Raw genomic sequence first — 18632 nt, 5'->3', positions numbered from 1 at the left:
TAATGTCAAAGTCTTCTCCAATGGGTTGACTCATATGGGGTTTTGAAGGCTGATACAGATATCCATGTGTTTGGATTGAAGCTGCCAATAGGCTGATATTTTGTCCCAACATACAATATCTTTAAATGTGTATAAGGTACAATAAAAAGACAAACTTTTTCAACTGTATTCGCTACAGAAAATGGTTTCATTTCCATGAAGGCCCAACAAACTTAACAGCGATACAATTTAAATGCTGTTTGCTGGAGAAATGTGATTTGTATGGATGATATTTTACTTTTATATAAATATGGATACTGGATACTCAGAATATAGAATTATACTGTGATTGGCCCTGCAGTGCAATAGTTTTCAGCACTCCACCCATAGGGCCCCATTATGTTTATAATTCTGTTTGTTCTTTCTTTCTTTCTTTCTTTCTTTCTTTCTTTCTTTCTTATCCTAAATTGTTAACTATGGTAAGTTGATTAAAGATGTATGTATACTTGTGGTGCTCATAGTGAGTATATAGTGATATTACTATAGGCTATGACTTTCTGTGGTATAATTTTTGTACCTATAGTATCTGCATGACATTGCTGTTTAACGGTTAAAATTGTATAGTATCCTTCTAAAATGATTGAATGGCTTCAGATGTCATTGCTCCTGATTTCGTCAAGTCTGAGTCAGGAGGCTTATGCTGCCTTCAAGGTCTCCTCGTAATCTCCATCGTCCAAGTTCTGAATCATATGACACTGAATTATTCAAAAAAACAAAATGTATCCTATTTATTTATAAATCCTGCTTCAACAGCAGAATGAAGAGAATAAAATGCTGTTGTTTTAATGCATTTATTAGCCAACAGTTGTGATATTTAGCATTTTGTTGCACCAGAACCCATCTACTGTATATTTTAGAATGGATATGATGCAGTTTGATTGATCACATATTTATTGTAGAATTGATCAATACTACACTGGTTGTCTATGGGAAGCGCTTAACCTGAATTGACTATGATGTGACATTTTGATCAAGTTCCACACATGCATGAATATGTTCTTATTCTTATAGATACTCTTATTCTGTGTGCTTATTCTTATTCTTATATATTCTTATTCTGATTTTCAGTGGAGAGTTTTGGTGTCCCATGGTCTAAATGCTGCTTCAGAGGCTTTTCCATTCTGACAAAAATACAATTCTGGGGGGAAACCATAAATACTTGAAATTGTTTTACAATTTTTTGTCCTGGAATGACAGGAAACAGAATTGAATTCCCTTAAATTCCATTAAATTCCACTTCAGAACAGACTCTTAACAGAAAACTCTCTGTTTCTTCCTCCTGTGAGTGCAGGCTCAATTCGCCGCTCACAATTCCGATATTTCTGACAGCACTTAAAGGCAGCATCAGCCCTCAAGGGGGGTGGTGTTTACAGCGTGTAGTAAAAACGACAACACACACCGCCTCTCTCTTATTCCTCAATCTACACTGCAGGACAGTAGAGGATACAGTGAAACCAGGGTATAGAGCGTCGTGCTGTGTTAGATTTGGCTATTTCTGGATATATTTCTTTATCATTTAGCCTACTATTTTTATTAACTTCATCACTGACAGGTTTAACACCTGTCAGTAGAATTTCACTGCCAGCCCCGCATTGAGTGACAGTACTCTCCTGCTGTCGGCCCGTATCAAACAGCGTTATCATGCCGTCTATGCGACAGTCGTACACGGTGACGGTGCCGGAGGGACCGGCCGCTTTCCCGTTAGAGAAACCAGACCTGCGGCGCAAGAGTCCGCCGGTGTCCCGGTCCATGCTGGTGTCCACATTCATGGGTCTGCTCATCAACCAGGCCAAGGTGAGTGAGGGAGTCATCCACTGCACTTCTAATCCTGTCTGACCGCTTTCAATGGTCCTCCTATATATATTTTGGAAATAGAAAATGTGGATGTGAGTGTTTAACGTTTACCTAAACTGAATTTTTGAGGGGAAAAAACAACACTTTTCAACATTTTTCTGTCTTTGTCTAGCAGTGACAATGACAGCCCTAGACTTTTTCCCTTTAAACTCTTACTGTATCATGTGTTTTTGGTACTTTTAAACTGTGCTTTATGGTGGAATGTCACTCTTATGCCGAGTTTCACTTAGCAATTACATAAGAATTCTATTCCATAAAAAAATGAAATAACAAAATGCTTACTTCATGTTGCTTCAAAAACAGTAAAACAAAAAATGTTTCACTCAAATATTTCTTTTTTTTTTTTTTTTTTTCATTCAAAATATGCATGGCTGTCCCTCAATCCCACAGTCATTACCATCACACTGAAGGATTTGAAGAAAAATATATACACATTTTTTGGAATTTGACATTCACACTATTTGCTTTTTTGTTGCAATGAAAGCTGTAAATAGCAGTTTCTGTTTTAAGACATACACCTGCAGTGCTATGACCCCTTATGAAATAGAGCTATAGTAATCCAATTATAACATCTCAGAAGGATAATGTAGAAATATCACAGCAAAACTATAAACTATGTAGAATATCCTATTGGGATATTATAGGAATATCATGTGCATCAGTGGATACCATAGGAGAGAAAAAATAAAGTAGGCTACAGTAAGGTCAGTATAAAGTCACTATTGAGTACCACAGCAGGTGGTACATATGTTGAATCTATGGGGTCTGAATTAGTGGGGATGGGACACTCTTCTCTGTTGCAGCCCCACTTTGTGATTTAGGCTAAGACAGGTGTACCTTTACAAAAAATCCCACTTTGTGCAGCTTTAACAGGCCCTAGAATAAACAATATATCTCAAAATCACTCCTCAAAGTGAATAACAAATACATAAAATACATCTTGTCACTCTCTAGAGCCATTTGGAGGGCCGAAAAACAGCTTTGTGGAGGGCCAAATATGATCCGAGTTCGCCCCTTATCTGCACCTAAGTGGCAGAAGTTTGACGTGCCTATGTGGGCTATGTAAGCACACACAAACAGACAGGAGCACAATGTAATCAAGAACAGCGGCGGCCCGCACTGGAGCAACAATCAGAGCGCGACGTTGCGTAATAGGAAGGAGCATTGCTGATAAGGAACGAGCGTGTCCGAGACTGTCACCTTATCTTCCGTACAGTACGCTTTGTGAAGAGAAACTGCCAAGAGCCTGCAGATATTCGTGTCCTTGTGGGTATCAGCAAGTCGACCGCAGTTTGAACCCTGAGGTCACGGGTAACACTTAAAGCAGTATTCCACTTAGTTTTAACATGGGGGTTATTTGGCACTTGACTGCCATGAAAGCCAGAATATAAACTAATCACCAAGTTTGGATGCAGCTGGACGAGTTTGTAGCATTGGGATTTTTACTTCACATTCATTTGAATGAGCCACGAAAATAGACTGAAAACTGACATTTAACACGTTGGTGAACAGATTCAACAACAGATCCTGCTTTTAAGACAATAAAGCAATCTTGGGTCCGTCCTCATTTTGCATTTCTATTCTTGGTTTAAACTAAAATTAGTATTTAAAAATAAAAGTAGATCCAGTCTCCCAAACAGGAACTATCTCTCCTAAATGGTATCCCTCCGCTATGTTCTCTTCTATCAATAAAAATGCTATTTGGCGAAATTATGTTCTAAAACGTTGGACCCACAGTCAACTTAAAATCACAGTAGCAGGACCTGTTGTTGAATCTGTTTACAAATGTGTTAAATGTAAGTTTTCAGGCTATTTTCGTTCCTTTAAGGTCCTTGTCTTGACTACTAGGGGATTTTTTGTTTTGTTTTTTAGCCTGGAGGATCTGTGTTCATAGTGGTTAGAGAAAAGATGAAATATGGTTTCAGGCAGGTGAGCATTTAGTGTTATGTAGGGGTGGAAGTGATTACATTTAATCATGTTACTGTAATTGAGTAGGTTTTTTGTGTAGTTTCAGTATTTTTTTGAAATCCGTAATTTTACTTTTACTTCAGTATGTTTTGACTGAAGTACTGTACTTAAAACTCATCCATTACAGAGTACAGACTGTGTAGGCTTTCTATAAGCATCAGAAACTGGACAAATGTGGAGCCATTCATAGTGAACAGTCAGCTGAATATTGAATTTCTAATTAAAAGAATCTAGTTTGAAGTTCTCTTCTCTAAAAAATAACTCACTAACATTTACTCTGACTACATTTTAAATGAGCTACTAAGTAACAGCACTTCTGCTTCAGTAGGATATTTTGGTGCTGTTTCCACCCCATAGCTTTGTGTTTATCTTGTTTCCAAGGGAGTGGCATAGCTGGCACCGGTGCAAGTGCGTGTGCAGGAGCGTTGCCCTCCTTTAGTCACAAGTTATTTGGCCGTGACCGGGCCTGCATAGCTGGGTTAGGACATCACGTTCTCTCTCTGCTGCGCTCTGAGGCCCATGCCAACCGGTGGAGGGATTTTATGTTCAGAGCACAGCAGTTACCTGAGCGGATCGCTTCCTCAGTTTATGCGCTGGTCTTTTAATGCCCGAGCCGCATGCTGAGGGAGCCAAAGATTCACTGAGTCAGTGTACCAGCGTTGGACTCGCACCATATGGTCAGCTTCAAATACTACACCGAAAAAGGGAAAACACAAAGAAATCAAAACATAAAGAAATTAGGATTCAACCAGTATGGGTTTTTGAAGGCTGAAACCAGTATCAATATTTTTTGTACTGAAGCTGACAATAGCTGATATTGTGTGCCAATATTTGACCATTTTCATGCAAAAATAACTAAATAAATAAATAAAACATTGCAGGCATTCATGTTTCCTCCAGAATTGTATTCTTGTCAGGATGGAAGAGCCACTGAAACAGCATTTAGACCATAATGGGACACTAAAACTCATTCACTCTCATTAGAATCAGTATAGGTTAAGGGCTTCCTATAGACAACCAGTGCACTGTTGATCATTTATACAATAAATATGTAATCAAACAAACTACATCATATCCATCATAACAGAGGTGGACGACACTGACTGGAGCAGATCACATTTTTAATAAAAGAACAATATCGCAGCGTTAAAGTATATTGATATATATCCTATAGAATCACTATTTTAACTATTAGAATACTGTTTATTGCTCTAAGGAGTAGGAATATTGCCACCCAAACATTGGCAGAATACAGTATGTTCGCTCTTTTTTTTTTTAGCTTTGAGTTCTTACAATACACAACAGGGTGTAACACCACTTGAAGTCCATTGCAAGATGGACTTCAAGTGCACTAAGCATATAAACTTTCCTTATGTATATTATAACCACAACAGAATGTTAAATGCAGTACATGCAGCTGAATGCATTATGACACAGTGTAATAGATAAGGAATCTGGTGTGACGAGGTCAGGATCATTTCATGAACTATGATTACCCATAAAGTATTCTCTCCCTAGAGCTGTTGCACACTTTATAATATACTGCTCTGATTATAATGATTATAATGCCTGCTTATAATGTGTTTAGAATGCCTTTTAATGCCTTCTGAGCAACACAAATAAAGTGTTATCCAAAGACATAGTTTCTGGATAGCTCTGTACTGCCAGTCACACCTCATCTCCTACAGATATGAGGCATTTGGTGCTTGTTCGAACGTGAGAAGTGGCATGAGAGTAGTACACAGTGCATTACAAGGGAAAAGTTACCCGCTCTTCTCTCTATGTGCCTGGATATCTATTTACCCGCCATCTTTTTCAGCTTTTCAGCATCTTTTCATCAGGGTGTGAAAAGCAAATGGCAGCTATTTCTGAAAAAAAAAACAAAAAACATAACTTTTGGGGGATTTCCACCATTACAATAAGTGAAGAAACCTGTTGGTTGAATTATGTAAAAAGCTTGATTTTTCCTTTGTCCATTAGCAAGAGTGAGTCTTGTTACTGTAATTGAGCAGCTTTTTATGTACTTATATTTTTGAGTGTTTTTGAAGTCAATTTCTTATTGTTTCTTTTTACTTAAGTATTTTACTTCACTACATTTTGAATCGCATCCATTACAGAGTACAAATTTAGTAGACTCTCCATTAGCATTGCATCAGAAACTGGACAGTTGGAAATTGCATTTGCATCAAACCTGCACAAGTATGTACAGGAAACATTATGTTAACCAACATTAAACATGTAACATTAAATGCTAAAATTTCTCCAGGATAGCGGCTTAGTCAACATCCATCCAGCTACAGTATTATTGGTTTGTGTTAGTCTGGTTGTTGTCTAGCTTGTTTGCTAGCCTTGCTAGCTAGTTGAATAGCTAACAGCAAAAGAAACTTCAATAGAGTAACTAAGTAGCTTTTATTCTGAGTAAATTTTTAAGGAGCTACTTTTTTTTACTTAAGCTTAAGTAGACTTTTGCACCAGTAATTTTTATTCTAGTTAAGTAAAACTTTATCAAAATAACATACTTAAGTGTAATATTTTGGTACTGTTCTGGTACCCTGCCCATTAGTCTGCACCATGCTGGGTGTGCGCTGCGATTGCTCATAGTACAGTATGAAATTCTGTGGAACAGGAAACAGCCATGAATAATAACTGACATTGTTGCTCAATTTAAAGTGTTAGTTGACAGGTTCATGGAAATATACGTGCGTATGTGTGTGTGCCTTTATTCCTGCTTACGTTTGTGTGATGCTACCCTGACGCTCTTATTTCCGCCTGCATCTCCTCAGTCGTCAGCAGAGGCATTGATGAGTAACGACACCGACCTAGCTGGCCCATGTCATCATGTTACACTGTTACCATGTTCCCTAATCTAATTTGTTCAGGCCGAGCTGCAGGTCCTACACCAATATGTAACCTGTAAATACTGGAAACAGTCTCTGGGATCCCTAGACATGCAGTTATTAGTGGTACGGAAAGACAGTGGTCATCCATTTACCATGAGGCTAGTTTATTATTCAGCTCAGTGTTCAGGGAGTACCATGTTGAGCCCAGTAGACTCTGGGTGGCTCCGTTTAGACTTTTTCCTGCTTTTTCTGAAGCGTGTGGCATCAAAATTCCCTGCAGCACATGACACATAGTCAGGGTTAGAGCAATATATCGGCTTGCCAGGCCAATAGTAGAAATTAAATAGTGGAAAAGTGGACATTAGTTCTTCATTTAAAGGCCAATGTATCCCAGAGTTTCCCTACCATTGAATACTGTGGTGGGCTGGGTTACTCTGCCTTAAAGAACTGCTAACCCTAAAAGAATTTAATTAGTCTGCATTTCAATGGAGAGTTTTAGCATCCCATGATGGTCTCAGTGCTGTTTCAGAGGCTTTTCCACCCTGACGAGAATACAATTCTAGGGGAAACAATGGACATTTGTCATTTTATGGAAAATCTTGGGAACAGAAATGGTAAAATGTAAAGTTATTGAGTATCAGCAGTTTCAGTCCAGTATTGATCTAAGCCAACAGATGATTAACACTACTAATGGCACCAGCAAAGTCTGCTCTAATCTGGTTGATTCTTCACTTCCTCAGTGATGTGGATCTGTTCACATAAACAACCTAAGCAGATCTTTTCCCTATTCTAACACCATGTTACATTCTGCACATTCTCAGAAGAGCCTTTCTATTTGGTAAGCATCACATGCCTCGCTGCTGTCACCATGGTGTCAGTGGTGGCTGAAGTCAGAACAGACGGTGGTATTTTGTGGAAAGATGATATATATTGCATGTCGGGCACATGCTGACGACAGTGTGATGAATGGTATGCGTAGGTGTATTTTTTCACACAGTCCTTCAAGGCTCACACACACACGAGGAATGTAGCAGAGCCTATGTGAGGCTATCATAGTTTCACCATATATAGGCTGTGTGTAGGCTGTACTCAGCACTGGTCCTCTGTTGGGCTGTACAGTAGGCCTATGGAGAAAAAACACAGAATATCTGCAGTCAAACACTTTGCTCTTCTCTCCCTGGTCTGGGGTTGATTTATACTGCATGGATTTCATGGCAAAAAGATTCTCTTATTTGACTAATCTACTTGCCTCACCACCTCCTTACTCTCTACATCAACATCACCTCCAAAAGCTATATTTAAAGGTGCTACTTGTAGCATTTTAACATCAATACATCATTAGCACATTAAAGATGAGACATTAGTAAACAAACAAGACCATCACATAGAAGACTGGCAGCTTCTACCGGCCTCTACACTGCATTTTTTTAATTGTGTGCCACCAGGTCAGATTTGGCGGGAAATCGGTGGGATTGCTTTACAGCACAAAGGGAGGTTGCTTTATGACACAAACCAGGAAGAGGGCACTGTTTTCCTGCGCAAACAGAGCGGGGTTTATGGGAAATGTGGTCTTAATTTTGAGAAGCATTAGCATTGATGTGCAATTGAAGGCTGACTCCACTCTACTGTCAAAGCCAAAGATGTTGCTCAAGAATTCCATTTCACTTACTCTCATCACGTAATCTTGTCATTTTTATTCCAGTTTTGATCTACAAAATCTGTCTAGTGAACTTCAGGTCGATAATTTTCTTTTTTTTTATGTTGCTGCAGATTACTAATGTAGCCATCTGTATGCGTTTGTTTGTTTCCTGTACCCTGACCGTCAAACATCCTTAAGTCATCCACTGCTACCTGACTTAATGATATTAGTTTCCATTTTTGTCAGTGCCTTTCATACTGTGTAACATATACTACACGTGTTGAAATGGGTTTTGGCACTCCATTTCAAGGACAGCATTGATACAAAATCCTTAAGTGATCCTTAGTGTCCTTAGTCCTTAGTGTTGTTCCCAAGTAATTAACACTGCACCCAGTGGAGGTCACATGACTTTAATGGCTTTAGGGGGCGGTATGTTGGAGCCTCAAATGAAACTAGAGACTCCAAGGACTCCATTGATGCCAAACCTGTCATGTTAGCACACCATGGGGTAAACACATCTGTAAATTCAAAGGAATTTTTGAGTTGTTCCAAAATTAAGATCCCCTTGATATATCACTCATTATAAATGTCACATTATCGTGACACACTATCTTCATTGCTGATTGATATCAGTGTCAAGTATCAGGCATTGACTTATATTGCACATAATTATGTTTTACCTTTGAACTTCAGTAGTACTTGCAATGCAAAATCTGTACAAAAGTACCTATGGCCTCGACTTCATTTTAGTTTCAGTTTAAGGTTGTAAACTTGAAACTCTTGTGGTTCCAATAATCCCATTTATTTATTACTAGTATGCAGTTTTATCTAACTGTCTACAGTGAGCTATTATGACCTCTAGGATAATTACAGCCTCATGAAAGTTTACACCCAGAAACTAGAGACATGGGCCATTCTGAGAATGTAAGATTAGGCTATTAGTGATAAATGAACCTAACCCAAGGTCTTGGGGGTATTCAGGTAGTCTTCCTGAGGGATTTTTGAGCATTTTTGTCAATCAACTGGTCAAAAATGGCATGAGATTTTAGTAAAACTATGTAACCCTTTGTATCAATCCAAAACTGTGCATATAATGTCCTAAATCCTTCTACACTTTAATTATTTGAATACATTCATAACACTATTTTATCCAGGTGTTTATGGACAGAGTTCACATAGTCAAGCTGCCTGTCACATGAATCTTCAGGGTCTTTGTCATGCTGTATAACACTCGTATGTCATTCCTCAACAAATGGATAAGTGAACTAGAATCTCCTTACTATCTCTCTGAGCAGAACAAGAGTCCTCAAGGCCTGGTGGGACTGCGGAACCTGGGCAACACTGTAAGTATCCTTTACTTAATGATATACTATAGACTGACCTTTTGTAGTTCAACAAAGAGAAGAATATATACTTATCCATTTCATGTTCATGTGTGACCCACCAAAACCGCTGAGTCCCAAATACATGACATCACCAAAACACCATCCATCTCCATTAGAATTGTTTGTTCAAGCCTTCTCTCCTCCTCCTTTTTAATGTTTTATGGTTCTTTCCTTCTGCGTTTACAAGTGTTTCATGAACTCCATCCTGCAATGTCTGAGTAACACCCCGGAGCTGAGGGATTACTGCCTGAGAAACACACATCGCACAGATCTCAACAACAACTGCAGGGCTAAGGCTGATCTCATGGAGGGTAAGACACTACATTGAGACTCAAATGCAAAAACACACCAGCCTCTAAGCTGTTAAACATTTACAGTTGGTCATACTGTACCCATTGCCACCTGATTGAGGAATACTGTGGATCTGGGCATTGTCTTGTGAATCTTATGGGCCACTAGGAATTAAATGTTGTCCCACCCTAACATTTTATAGAGGCTTCATATTTGATAGCCTTTGTACTTTATACTGTACATTATACAGTGCTCCACTAAAACAGCAATAAACATTTGAATTAATTTCCAAAACACTCACTAAGGTTTGTGCAGGGAAGAGTGTTCTATATCACCAACATGACCAAATCAGAAAGCCAGGCTGTTCACTGTCCCTTCGCTCTAAGTGGAAAAGCTGCCTAATAGCGCCAGTCAAAAAATAAAACCTCTTTGTCCTTCTCATGGTCATGCATACAGTATGTAAATTATATGTAAATCTAATCATATGTCCTACATATTTATTTGTAGGCGAGGCTATGCAAAGCGATACTGCACCCAATTCACAAACTCTTTGTATCCCCAACTCCCCCAAATTATTGTAGTGCATATAAGAAGCTTGTCCATTCTGAATGGTTGCTATCATTGTTGCAAGATGCAGCATCATCACCAGGGAGTCAGACCAGCAAGGCAAAGGGTTTTCCATCCAAGAATCTCAGATCAGATCAGAAAACTCCAATTATAAAGAGACTCAGGGAGTCTTACAACTGAAGGTATTTGCGCTGCAATTGGTGATGAATGGGCTATTGCTAATGCTAATGCTATTGCTATTTGATAAAAAACTCTCCACCCTTAGCTCAAGCAACTGAGGCGCAAAAATGTGTGGATTGCCCTCGCAACGCACTCTTAGTGGACCTAAATTTCCATTTGGGAAAAGAAACGTGTACTTCAAAAGATACTTATACTAGTTTTGTTCTCATTTTGGAACAAAACTCTTTACCAACCTTGTCTTCCCCTGCAGTATGACCCCTGTTTAACAGTACTAGGGTTGAAAGGGTCTTATTTTCTTCCTATTCATGGTGTTATTTTCTTCCTGTCTTTCTTTCTCTCTCTCTTTCACCCACTCTCTCTGTCAGAGTTCGCTAAGCTCACTCAGACCCTGTGGACGTCTGTGAACACTGAGGCCGTCAGTCCCTCAGATTTCAAGATCCAGATCCAGAGATATGCTCCAAAATTTGTAGGCTACAAGTAAGTCTTCCTTCCTTGTGTTTATGTGCCTCTACCCTTATCTCTACACCATCCATTCTTTTCTCTTGTGTGCTTATCCTTTTTTCTTGCCATCTTGGAAACGTAACTGCTTTTCTGAGTGGCTGGCATGAGTGTTAGACCGATATATGGGGCTGATATTGGCTTTTTATTTAAAATCAGCCAGTCAGTGTCATCCAAAAACCCATATTGGTTGAATTCTAGTTGAAATAATGAGTATATAAAAGTAACAATTTCTCTCTCTCACCCATCCCCTCTCTCTCTCCCTCTCTCCAGCCAGCAGGACGCCCAGGAGTTTCTGCGTTTCTTATTGGACGGTCTCCATAATGAAGTCAACAGAGTGACGGTGCCCCGTAAGGCATCCGTCGAGGACTTTGAACACCTCTCGTAAGTCAGCAGACCCACCACCTCACACCTCTGCTCCTAATAAGTCACTCATAACCTGCCACATAAGTAAGACCTTTCACTTCAAAAAAGACGCAAGATCAACGCAAGATTTATATATTAGTGCAGCTATAGGCCAAATTGTTCAGATTTGCACGAAAGCACCCAAATTGGTATGCATGCACAGTTTGATACCTTGAAGGAAAACATCATAAACTGTTCAGATCATTGTGTAATGATGAATTCATTGATATTATGTAAAGAAATTTGCAATTTTAATGAAGGAAACTGAGAACATTGCCATTTTTCCAAATTCCTGATTGTCAATTCAGGCAATTTCATTGTATCTCTTTACACAATATCATTGAATTCATCATTACATCATGGTCTGAACAGTTTATGTTAATTTTAGCACTGTATTCGTTAGCCACCAAAACAAGAATACATTTTCTTCTGTTCTATCATGGTCAGTTCAGCAGATATGGAGGATGGCAGAAGGAAGAATCGCACTGTATATGTATATCAATTTTGGTGCTTTTAAGCAAATCTAAACGATTCATGTGCATTTCTGGACTACGTTTCTTGACTGTAAGTAATCCAGAGGAATTTTTATTCAAAGTGATCTTAAAGGACACACATCTCAGTTTTCCCCTTGAACAATCTAACATTATAAAAAGTGTTTTAAAGACAGGGTTGGGGACTAAATTAAGCTGGTTTGACTACAGTATGGTTTCCTTCACAGGGATGATGAAAAAGGCAAACTGATGTGGAATAAGTACTTGGAGAAAGAGGATAGCAAAGTGGTCGGTGAGTGACTTGCCTTGATGGGATATGGCTATTTAATTACCAGAGGCCTTCCTTGTGTGTCTATGCGTATTGCGTGTTAACATGCATGTTGGGTTTTTCCCTGTAGATCTGTTTGTTGGCCAGCTGAAGAGCTCTCTGACCTGCACTGAGTGTGGCTTCTGCTCCACTGTGTTTGATCCATTCTGGGACCTATCTCTACCTATTGCACAGGTCAGCACGTACGCACACACACACACACACACACACACACACACACACACACACACTGTTCTTGTTCACAATGCAAATGCTTGCAGCGTAGCCATTCGTCTTGCCTCGTACATTCTATACATGAACATCCATGCAGTTTGCTGATTTCTGACTGGATATCTTCTTTGTCTCCATAGAAGAGCTCAGGAGAGGTGACTCTGAAAGACTGCATGAGACTCTTCACCAAGCAGGATGTATTAGATGGAGAAGAGAAACCGGTAAGACGCCTCTCTGTCAACACACCACCTCCTTCTTGTAAACAGATATTTCTTTGGATTATGTAGCGGCAACCTCTCACGACCTTCTCTTTCTCTGTCTCTGTCTCTCTCTCAGACATGCAACAGATGTAAAGCCAGAAGAAAATGCACCAAAAAGTTCACCATCCAGAAGTTCCCTCAGATTCTTGTGCTTCGTATCCTTTCCTTGCATGTTACACTTTGTTTCATGCTTTCACTTTATTGAATATGGTAAGTGCTAGCCAGGTTCAATTGAATAATAATCACAATAATAATCTTCATTTATACAGCACTTTTCAAAACAGTCACAAAGCGCTTTACAAAACATTAAAAACAAGCAGATAAAATTAAACAAAAGCAATGAAAGCAAGGTCAAAAATATAAAAGCAAAGCAAAAAACATAAAAGTAAGCTATAAAATGGAGGTCAAAAACAATTAATAAGGTTGTTACATAAGAGCAAGTCTCATAATTTAAAACGACACAAAAGGAGTAAAAAGCTCTTTGTTTAATGCCGAGTGCAGACCTGGGTCAAAAATACTAGCTATTCCTTTTTCAACACTACTATGTGATTGTTTTGGCTCACTGATAAATAATAATAAATGAATAATAATCTTCATTTATACAGCACTTTTCAAAACGGTCACAAAGCGCTTTACAAAACATTAAAAACAAGCAGATAAAATTAAACAAAAGCAATGAAAGCAAGGTCAAAAATATAAAAGCAAAGCAAAAAACATAAAAGTAAGCTATAAAATGGAGGTCAAAAACAATTAATAAGGTTGTTACATAAGAGCAAGTCTATAAAAATTAGTTGCCAACCTAAGCTCCTAGGCAGGTCTATCCAAAGTCTAGCAGCCCTGATAGCAAAAACCCGATTTTGTTTTTAATCTAGACTTTGGAACATCTACTTTATTTTAGCATTTACCATGTTGAGTGATAATAGAACACTATCCAAAGCAAAAAGATTGACCCTTTAGTTATAAAAAGCTGTCTGTTTTTCATTATATGACCTGTAAATTAATCAGAATTAACTCAATACAGTTGATGTATCCTGGTTTATTTTTGGAACTATTTCAGGTGAGCAATCACGTATTCATCTGCTGAGCAGTGATTTTTAGCTGTACACAGTCTCCCATCACCCACCACCTTCACTTCCTATGGAAACAAAACAAAAGTCACGCTCCAAGAAAGTCAACTGTAGTTTTTCTTTCATGTTTTCTGTAAATTTTAAGAGTTTCCTACGCAAAACTACCAGACTTAGCCACATATCATTAAAATGATTTAACATTTAGCTTCAGAGCTGCTACAACTAATACATTTCTTACCTTTGAGATAATGCTGGTGGCTTGCTATCAAGCAACACAGTGTAGGCTAAAATGTTAGCATGGAGCCTACTATCACTCAACATAGTGTATGCTAAAGTGCATGGAGCGGGAGTGTGTCTATGTTCCCTCAGTCCTATGTTCCCTCAACCCTATCCCAACTTACCTTCTGACAGCCTTGACCAAGCTTGCTCTAACCTTAACCTCAGTGAACTCATGCCTCAACCCAACCACCTCATCTGCCCTGGAACCCCTAACCTCAACCATACAAGCTCCTTGCCTAAACACATAGGGCTGAGGGAACATAGGGCTGAGGGGGGATGACCCCCACGGAGCCTATACTATCACTCAACATAGCGTATGCTAAAGTGTTAGCATGGAGCCTATACTATCACTCAACATAGCGTATGCTAAAGTGTTAGCATGGAGCCTATACTATCACTCAACATAGCGTATGCTAAAGTGTTAGCATGGAGCCTATACTATCACTCAACATAGCGTATGCTAAAGTGTTAGCATGGAACCTATACTATCACTCAACATAGCGTATGCTAAAGTGTTAGCATGGAGCCTATACTATCACTCAACATAGCGTATGCTAAAGTGTTAGCATGGAACCTATACTATCACTCAACATAGCGTATGCTAAAGTGTTAGCATGGAGCCTATACTATCACTCAACATAGCGTATGCTAAAGTGTTAGCATGGAGCCTATTATCACTCAACATGTATGCTAAAGTGTTATCTTGGAGCCTATAGGCTACTATCACTCAACATGGTGTATGCATGGAGTGTTAGTACGGAGTACCAGAGCCAATCTAGTAGAGACACATTGGTGATTTTGGCGTCTACCCAGAAACTATCTTGACACTATCTGTTGATATGACGACTTGCACCAATGTTGGTTTGGGTTGACGTTGAACTTGGCCAATTCCTACACGTCGCTATCCGTCAAATGCTGGCTGGGTATGTTCTAATAATTTAAGTTGACCAACAGGCCAATCTTCAGATCTAAATAGAAGCGGTGCATACAGCATCATATGAGCCTTGGCTGGACATTATGACCCACAAACTAGTAACAGCAAAAGAAATAGCGGCAGCCTATCAGTCGTAGATGTTCACTTCCTTGACTCAGCATTCCTCCCAGACCTGAAGCGTTTCTCAGAGTCTCACATCCGAGCCAGCAAGCTTTCCACCTACATCAACTTCCCTCTCAAAGAGCTGGACCTCCGGGAGTTCGCCTCGGAGAACAGCGGTAAGTACTCACATGTAGATGAAGGACACTAATATTGTCACCAGAAGGGTTAATGAGCATTTGTTTGTCAGCTTTTACTTTACTTTCCAAGTCCAATTTGATTTTATGATTAAGGATTGCACTAGTTTTGACTGACGGTGTCTTGTCTGCCTGTAGAGCATGCTGTGTATAACCTGTACGCAGTGTCCAACCACTCTGGAAACACTTTGGGAGGCCATTACACAGCGTACTGCAGGAACGCGGCACTGGGCGAATGGTACAGCTACAACGACTCCAGGTATCAACTCTCCACACCACACTCTACCTCAGATATCCATATAGCAGTTTGGCACAAGACTATACAGTATGATTGCTTGTGTGCTTGCTGTCAAATTAAGTTTATCTCATTCTAGGTGTGTCGGCTAGTTGCCATATTTTATAGACAGCGAATTAAATGTGTAGCATAAGTAGGTCAAGTGTGTGTTTGTGTCTGTGTGTTAGGGTTCAACCGACCGATACATTGAAGGCCGATACCTGTAACAATACCAGTACTTTTTTGATCAAAGCTGCCAGTAGCTGATATTCAATTTCTTTAACATTGCCCAGTATTTAATATACCCCCAAAATTCTATTCTTGTCAAGATGGAAAATCTTCTGAAACAGCATTAGGACCATCATGGGTCACTAAAACTCTCCATTGAAACCCAGGATGATACTAGTACTACTACTGCTAATCAAATCAAGTCAAATCAAACTTTGTTCATATAGCACATTTCATACAACAGTGTAACCCAAAGTGCTGTATAAACCTGCTTGCCTCCGGGTCATGAAAAAGACAGCAATAACAGGAACAAGATAGCCAATATCATAAAGAGACGTAAAAACAGGAGAGGTAACGTTTAAAAAGTATGGTTAAAAAAATTTATAATAATAATAAACATTGATGTAGACTTGTGTGGAATCTGATCAAAAGGGTTAGGGTCTCATTAGAATCAGTTCAGGTTAAGCGCTTCCCATAGACAACCAGTGTAATATTGATCAATTCTACAATATGTAATCAAACAAACTGCATCATGGACATAGATGAAACTGACTGGACCAGATCCCATTTTTAATAAAAGGCAAATATTGGATACACAAGTCTAACCCCAGTGTCAACGTGTGTCTGTCCACCTGTTTGCGTTTACGTTCGTACAAGAGAGAGATGTTTGAGTCCTAGAACATACAATCCCCTGCGTGGGTCCTGTAACATTCAGTGCTGTAACAGTATACTGTGTGTTGTCGCTGCAGGGTGAGCCCGATGTCCTCCAGCCAGGTTCGCAGCAGCGATGCCTACGTCCTCTTCTACGAGCTGGCTGCCTTCCCACACATCAAACACCAGACATACCGACTTTAGGCACTGCAGAAGAGTTCTGAGCTGGACTGAACTGGGCCACACGGGGTCAGACTGGACCGCTCGCTCTGAGAGAGTGCGTTACCTGGTGGACTTGTCATGGAGAAAGGCCCGGCATTATGGACTAGGGATGTGTTTCTGAAGAAACACTCTCAGACATTGGCCTTTGGTCCCATTTTGAGGGAAAAGGGATGGAATGGGTGGACAGCGAAGGCAACTCTATGCAGGTGAAGAACTGGTGAAGAACTTGGAGCACATCAGGATTTCAGATAAGCGTAACAGGTGCTCATGGGTCAGGAGGAACGGAAGAGAAAACGTGTCAAAAACCGACTTCTAGTGTCAAGAAAGTATGTAAATCCAGGTCCAATCTCAACTGTAGGGCTGGATGATAATTCAATGGAATCATATCGTGATGATATGGATATCGTGACTCACAATTCTGCTGTCTAAATTGATGATAACAAGCAAATTTTATTTAAACACTTTTAAACACATTTTAAGGAATGTCTGTGTAGATTAATTTCAGTCGGTAGGTAGTAAGATGTCCAAAAAAAAAAAAAAAAGAAACAAAATCACCAGACTTAAAATCTTAAAAACGTAAAAACTTTAAACTTTTAAACATTTTAAGTCCAGTGGATTTTAGTTCTATTTTTGGACATTTTAAGGAATATTATTTGAAAATGTCAATTTTGTTTGACATCACACCTAACATTACCATTCAGTTCAATGGCATGAACATTCATTTCATTGTTTAACATGGGATTTTGCATACGTGAGCCACATCGTGGTATATACTGATATCGAAAAAAAAATATTACTGTGATATTGACTTCAACCACATCGCCCAGCCCTACACAACTGTGAGACAAATATAAGATGCCTTTATTTAGAGGGCAAAGAGGTATTCATAAAACACCACCTATGCCTTCCTCAGGGTGCACAAGCAACAGTGGAGTCAGTGGATTCAAGCTTAAGATGAAAAGTGTTTTTTTAATATCTCTTTGCCCTCCAAATAAAATTATTTAGTTGTGCCTGGATCTGAATTTATATACTTTCTTTACACTAGAAGTACATTTTTTACATTGTTTTATTTTCTCTTCACACCATTCTATGCACTTTGAACATGGACTATTCACTTATTTTGTGAGGACTTGAAGGACAGAGACTTGAAAAACATCTCACACTGACCGTGCGGGTTGTAAATTATTTTATTTAATATGATGCCTGTGATTGGGAATGTAGCGTCTGGTGCCACCTAGTGGCAAAAAGTGGATGTGTGCAGCTTGAAAAGGCTTTGAGGTTTCCTCTAGGAACCGTGGAAATACAGTTTCACGACATAAGATGGAGAGAGGATGTTTTGTGTATGTTGGTACTTATGGGGCAACATGGTGAATGTAACTGTACTGTGGTACTGCCAGCCATATCTAAGCATCTCTGTGGGGATGCATCAACAATATTTGTTCAGGTAATAAGGCTGTTGACTTTTCATGAAAGTCAGTTCAATGTCTATACATGAATAAAATACATTGTCAACTTATGCATTAACTTGTGTTTATTTATTTATTTAACCATTATTTAATCAGGGAAGTAAATTAAGAACAAATTCTTTACAATGACAGCCTGCAAGAGGCAAAATGCCTCTTGATGGGGAACTGGGGAAAGGGGGGGTGATAATAATAGCAAAAATAATAAGAGAAAGTGGTGTTTTGTACATGGTGTATTCACAATTTAGCTAATCCAGTGGTAA

The 18632-nt window shown here is 39.2% G+C and overlaps 1 protein-coding gene across 1 annotated transcript; it reads left to right on the top strand.

Moving 5' to 3' along the window:
- The first annotated feature begins 1473 nt into the window (after positions 1-1473).
- Positions 1474-18422, top strand: LOC139921181 (ubiquitin carboxyl-terminal hydrolase 2-like). Its single transcript, XM_071911346.2, has 12 exons — positions 1474-1833; positions 9636-9683; positions 9913-10036; positions 11129-11240; positions 11535-11645; positions 12385-12449; positions 12556-12659; positions 12836-12916; positions 13032-13110; positions 15406-15513; positions 15670-15790; positions 16783-18422. The coding sequence occupies exons 1-12, from the start codon at positions 1681-1683 to the stop codon at positions 16886-16888; spliced, it is 1212 nt and encodes a 403-aa protein (XP_071767447.1). The 5' UTR covers positions 1474-1680; the 3' UTR covers positions 16889-18422.
- The last annotated feature ends 210 nt before the right edge of the window (positions 18423-18632 follow it).

This window comes from Centroberyx gerrardi, chromosome 11 (assembly GCF_048128805.1).
Source record: "Centroberyx gerrardi isolate f3 chromosome 11, fCenGer3.hap1.cur.20231027, whole genome shotgun sequence".
NCBI classification, from domain to species: Eukaryota; Metazoa; Chordata; class Actinopteri; order Beryciformes; family Berycidae; genus Centroberyx; species Centroberyx gerrardi.
This window is presented reverse-complemented; position numbering and strand designations above follow the sequence as displayed.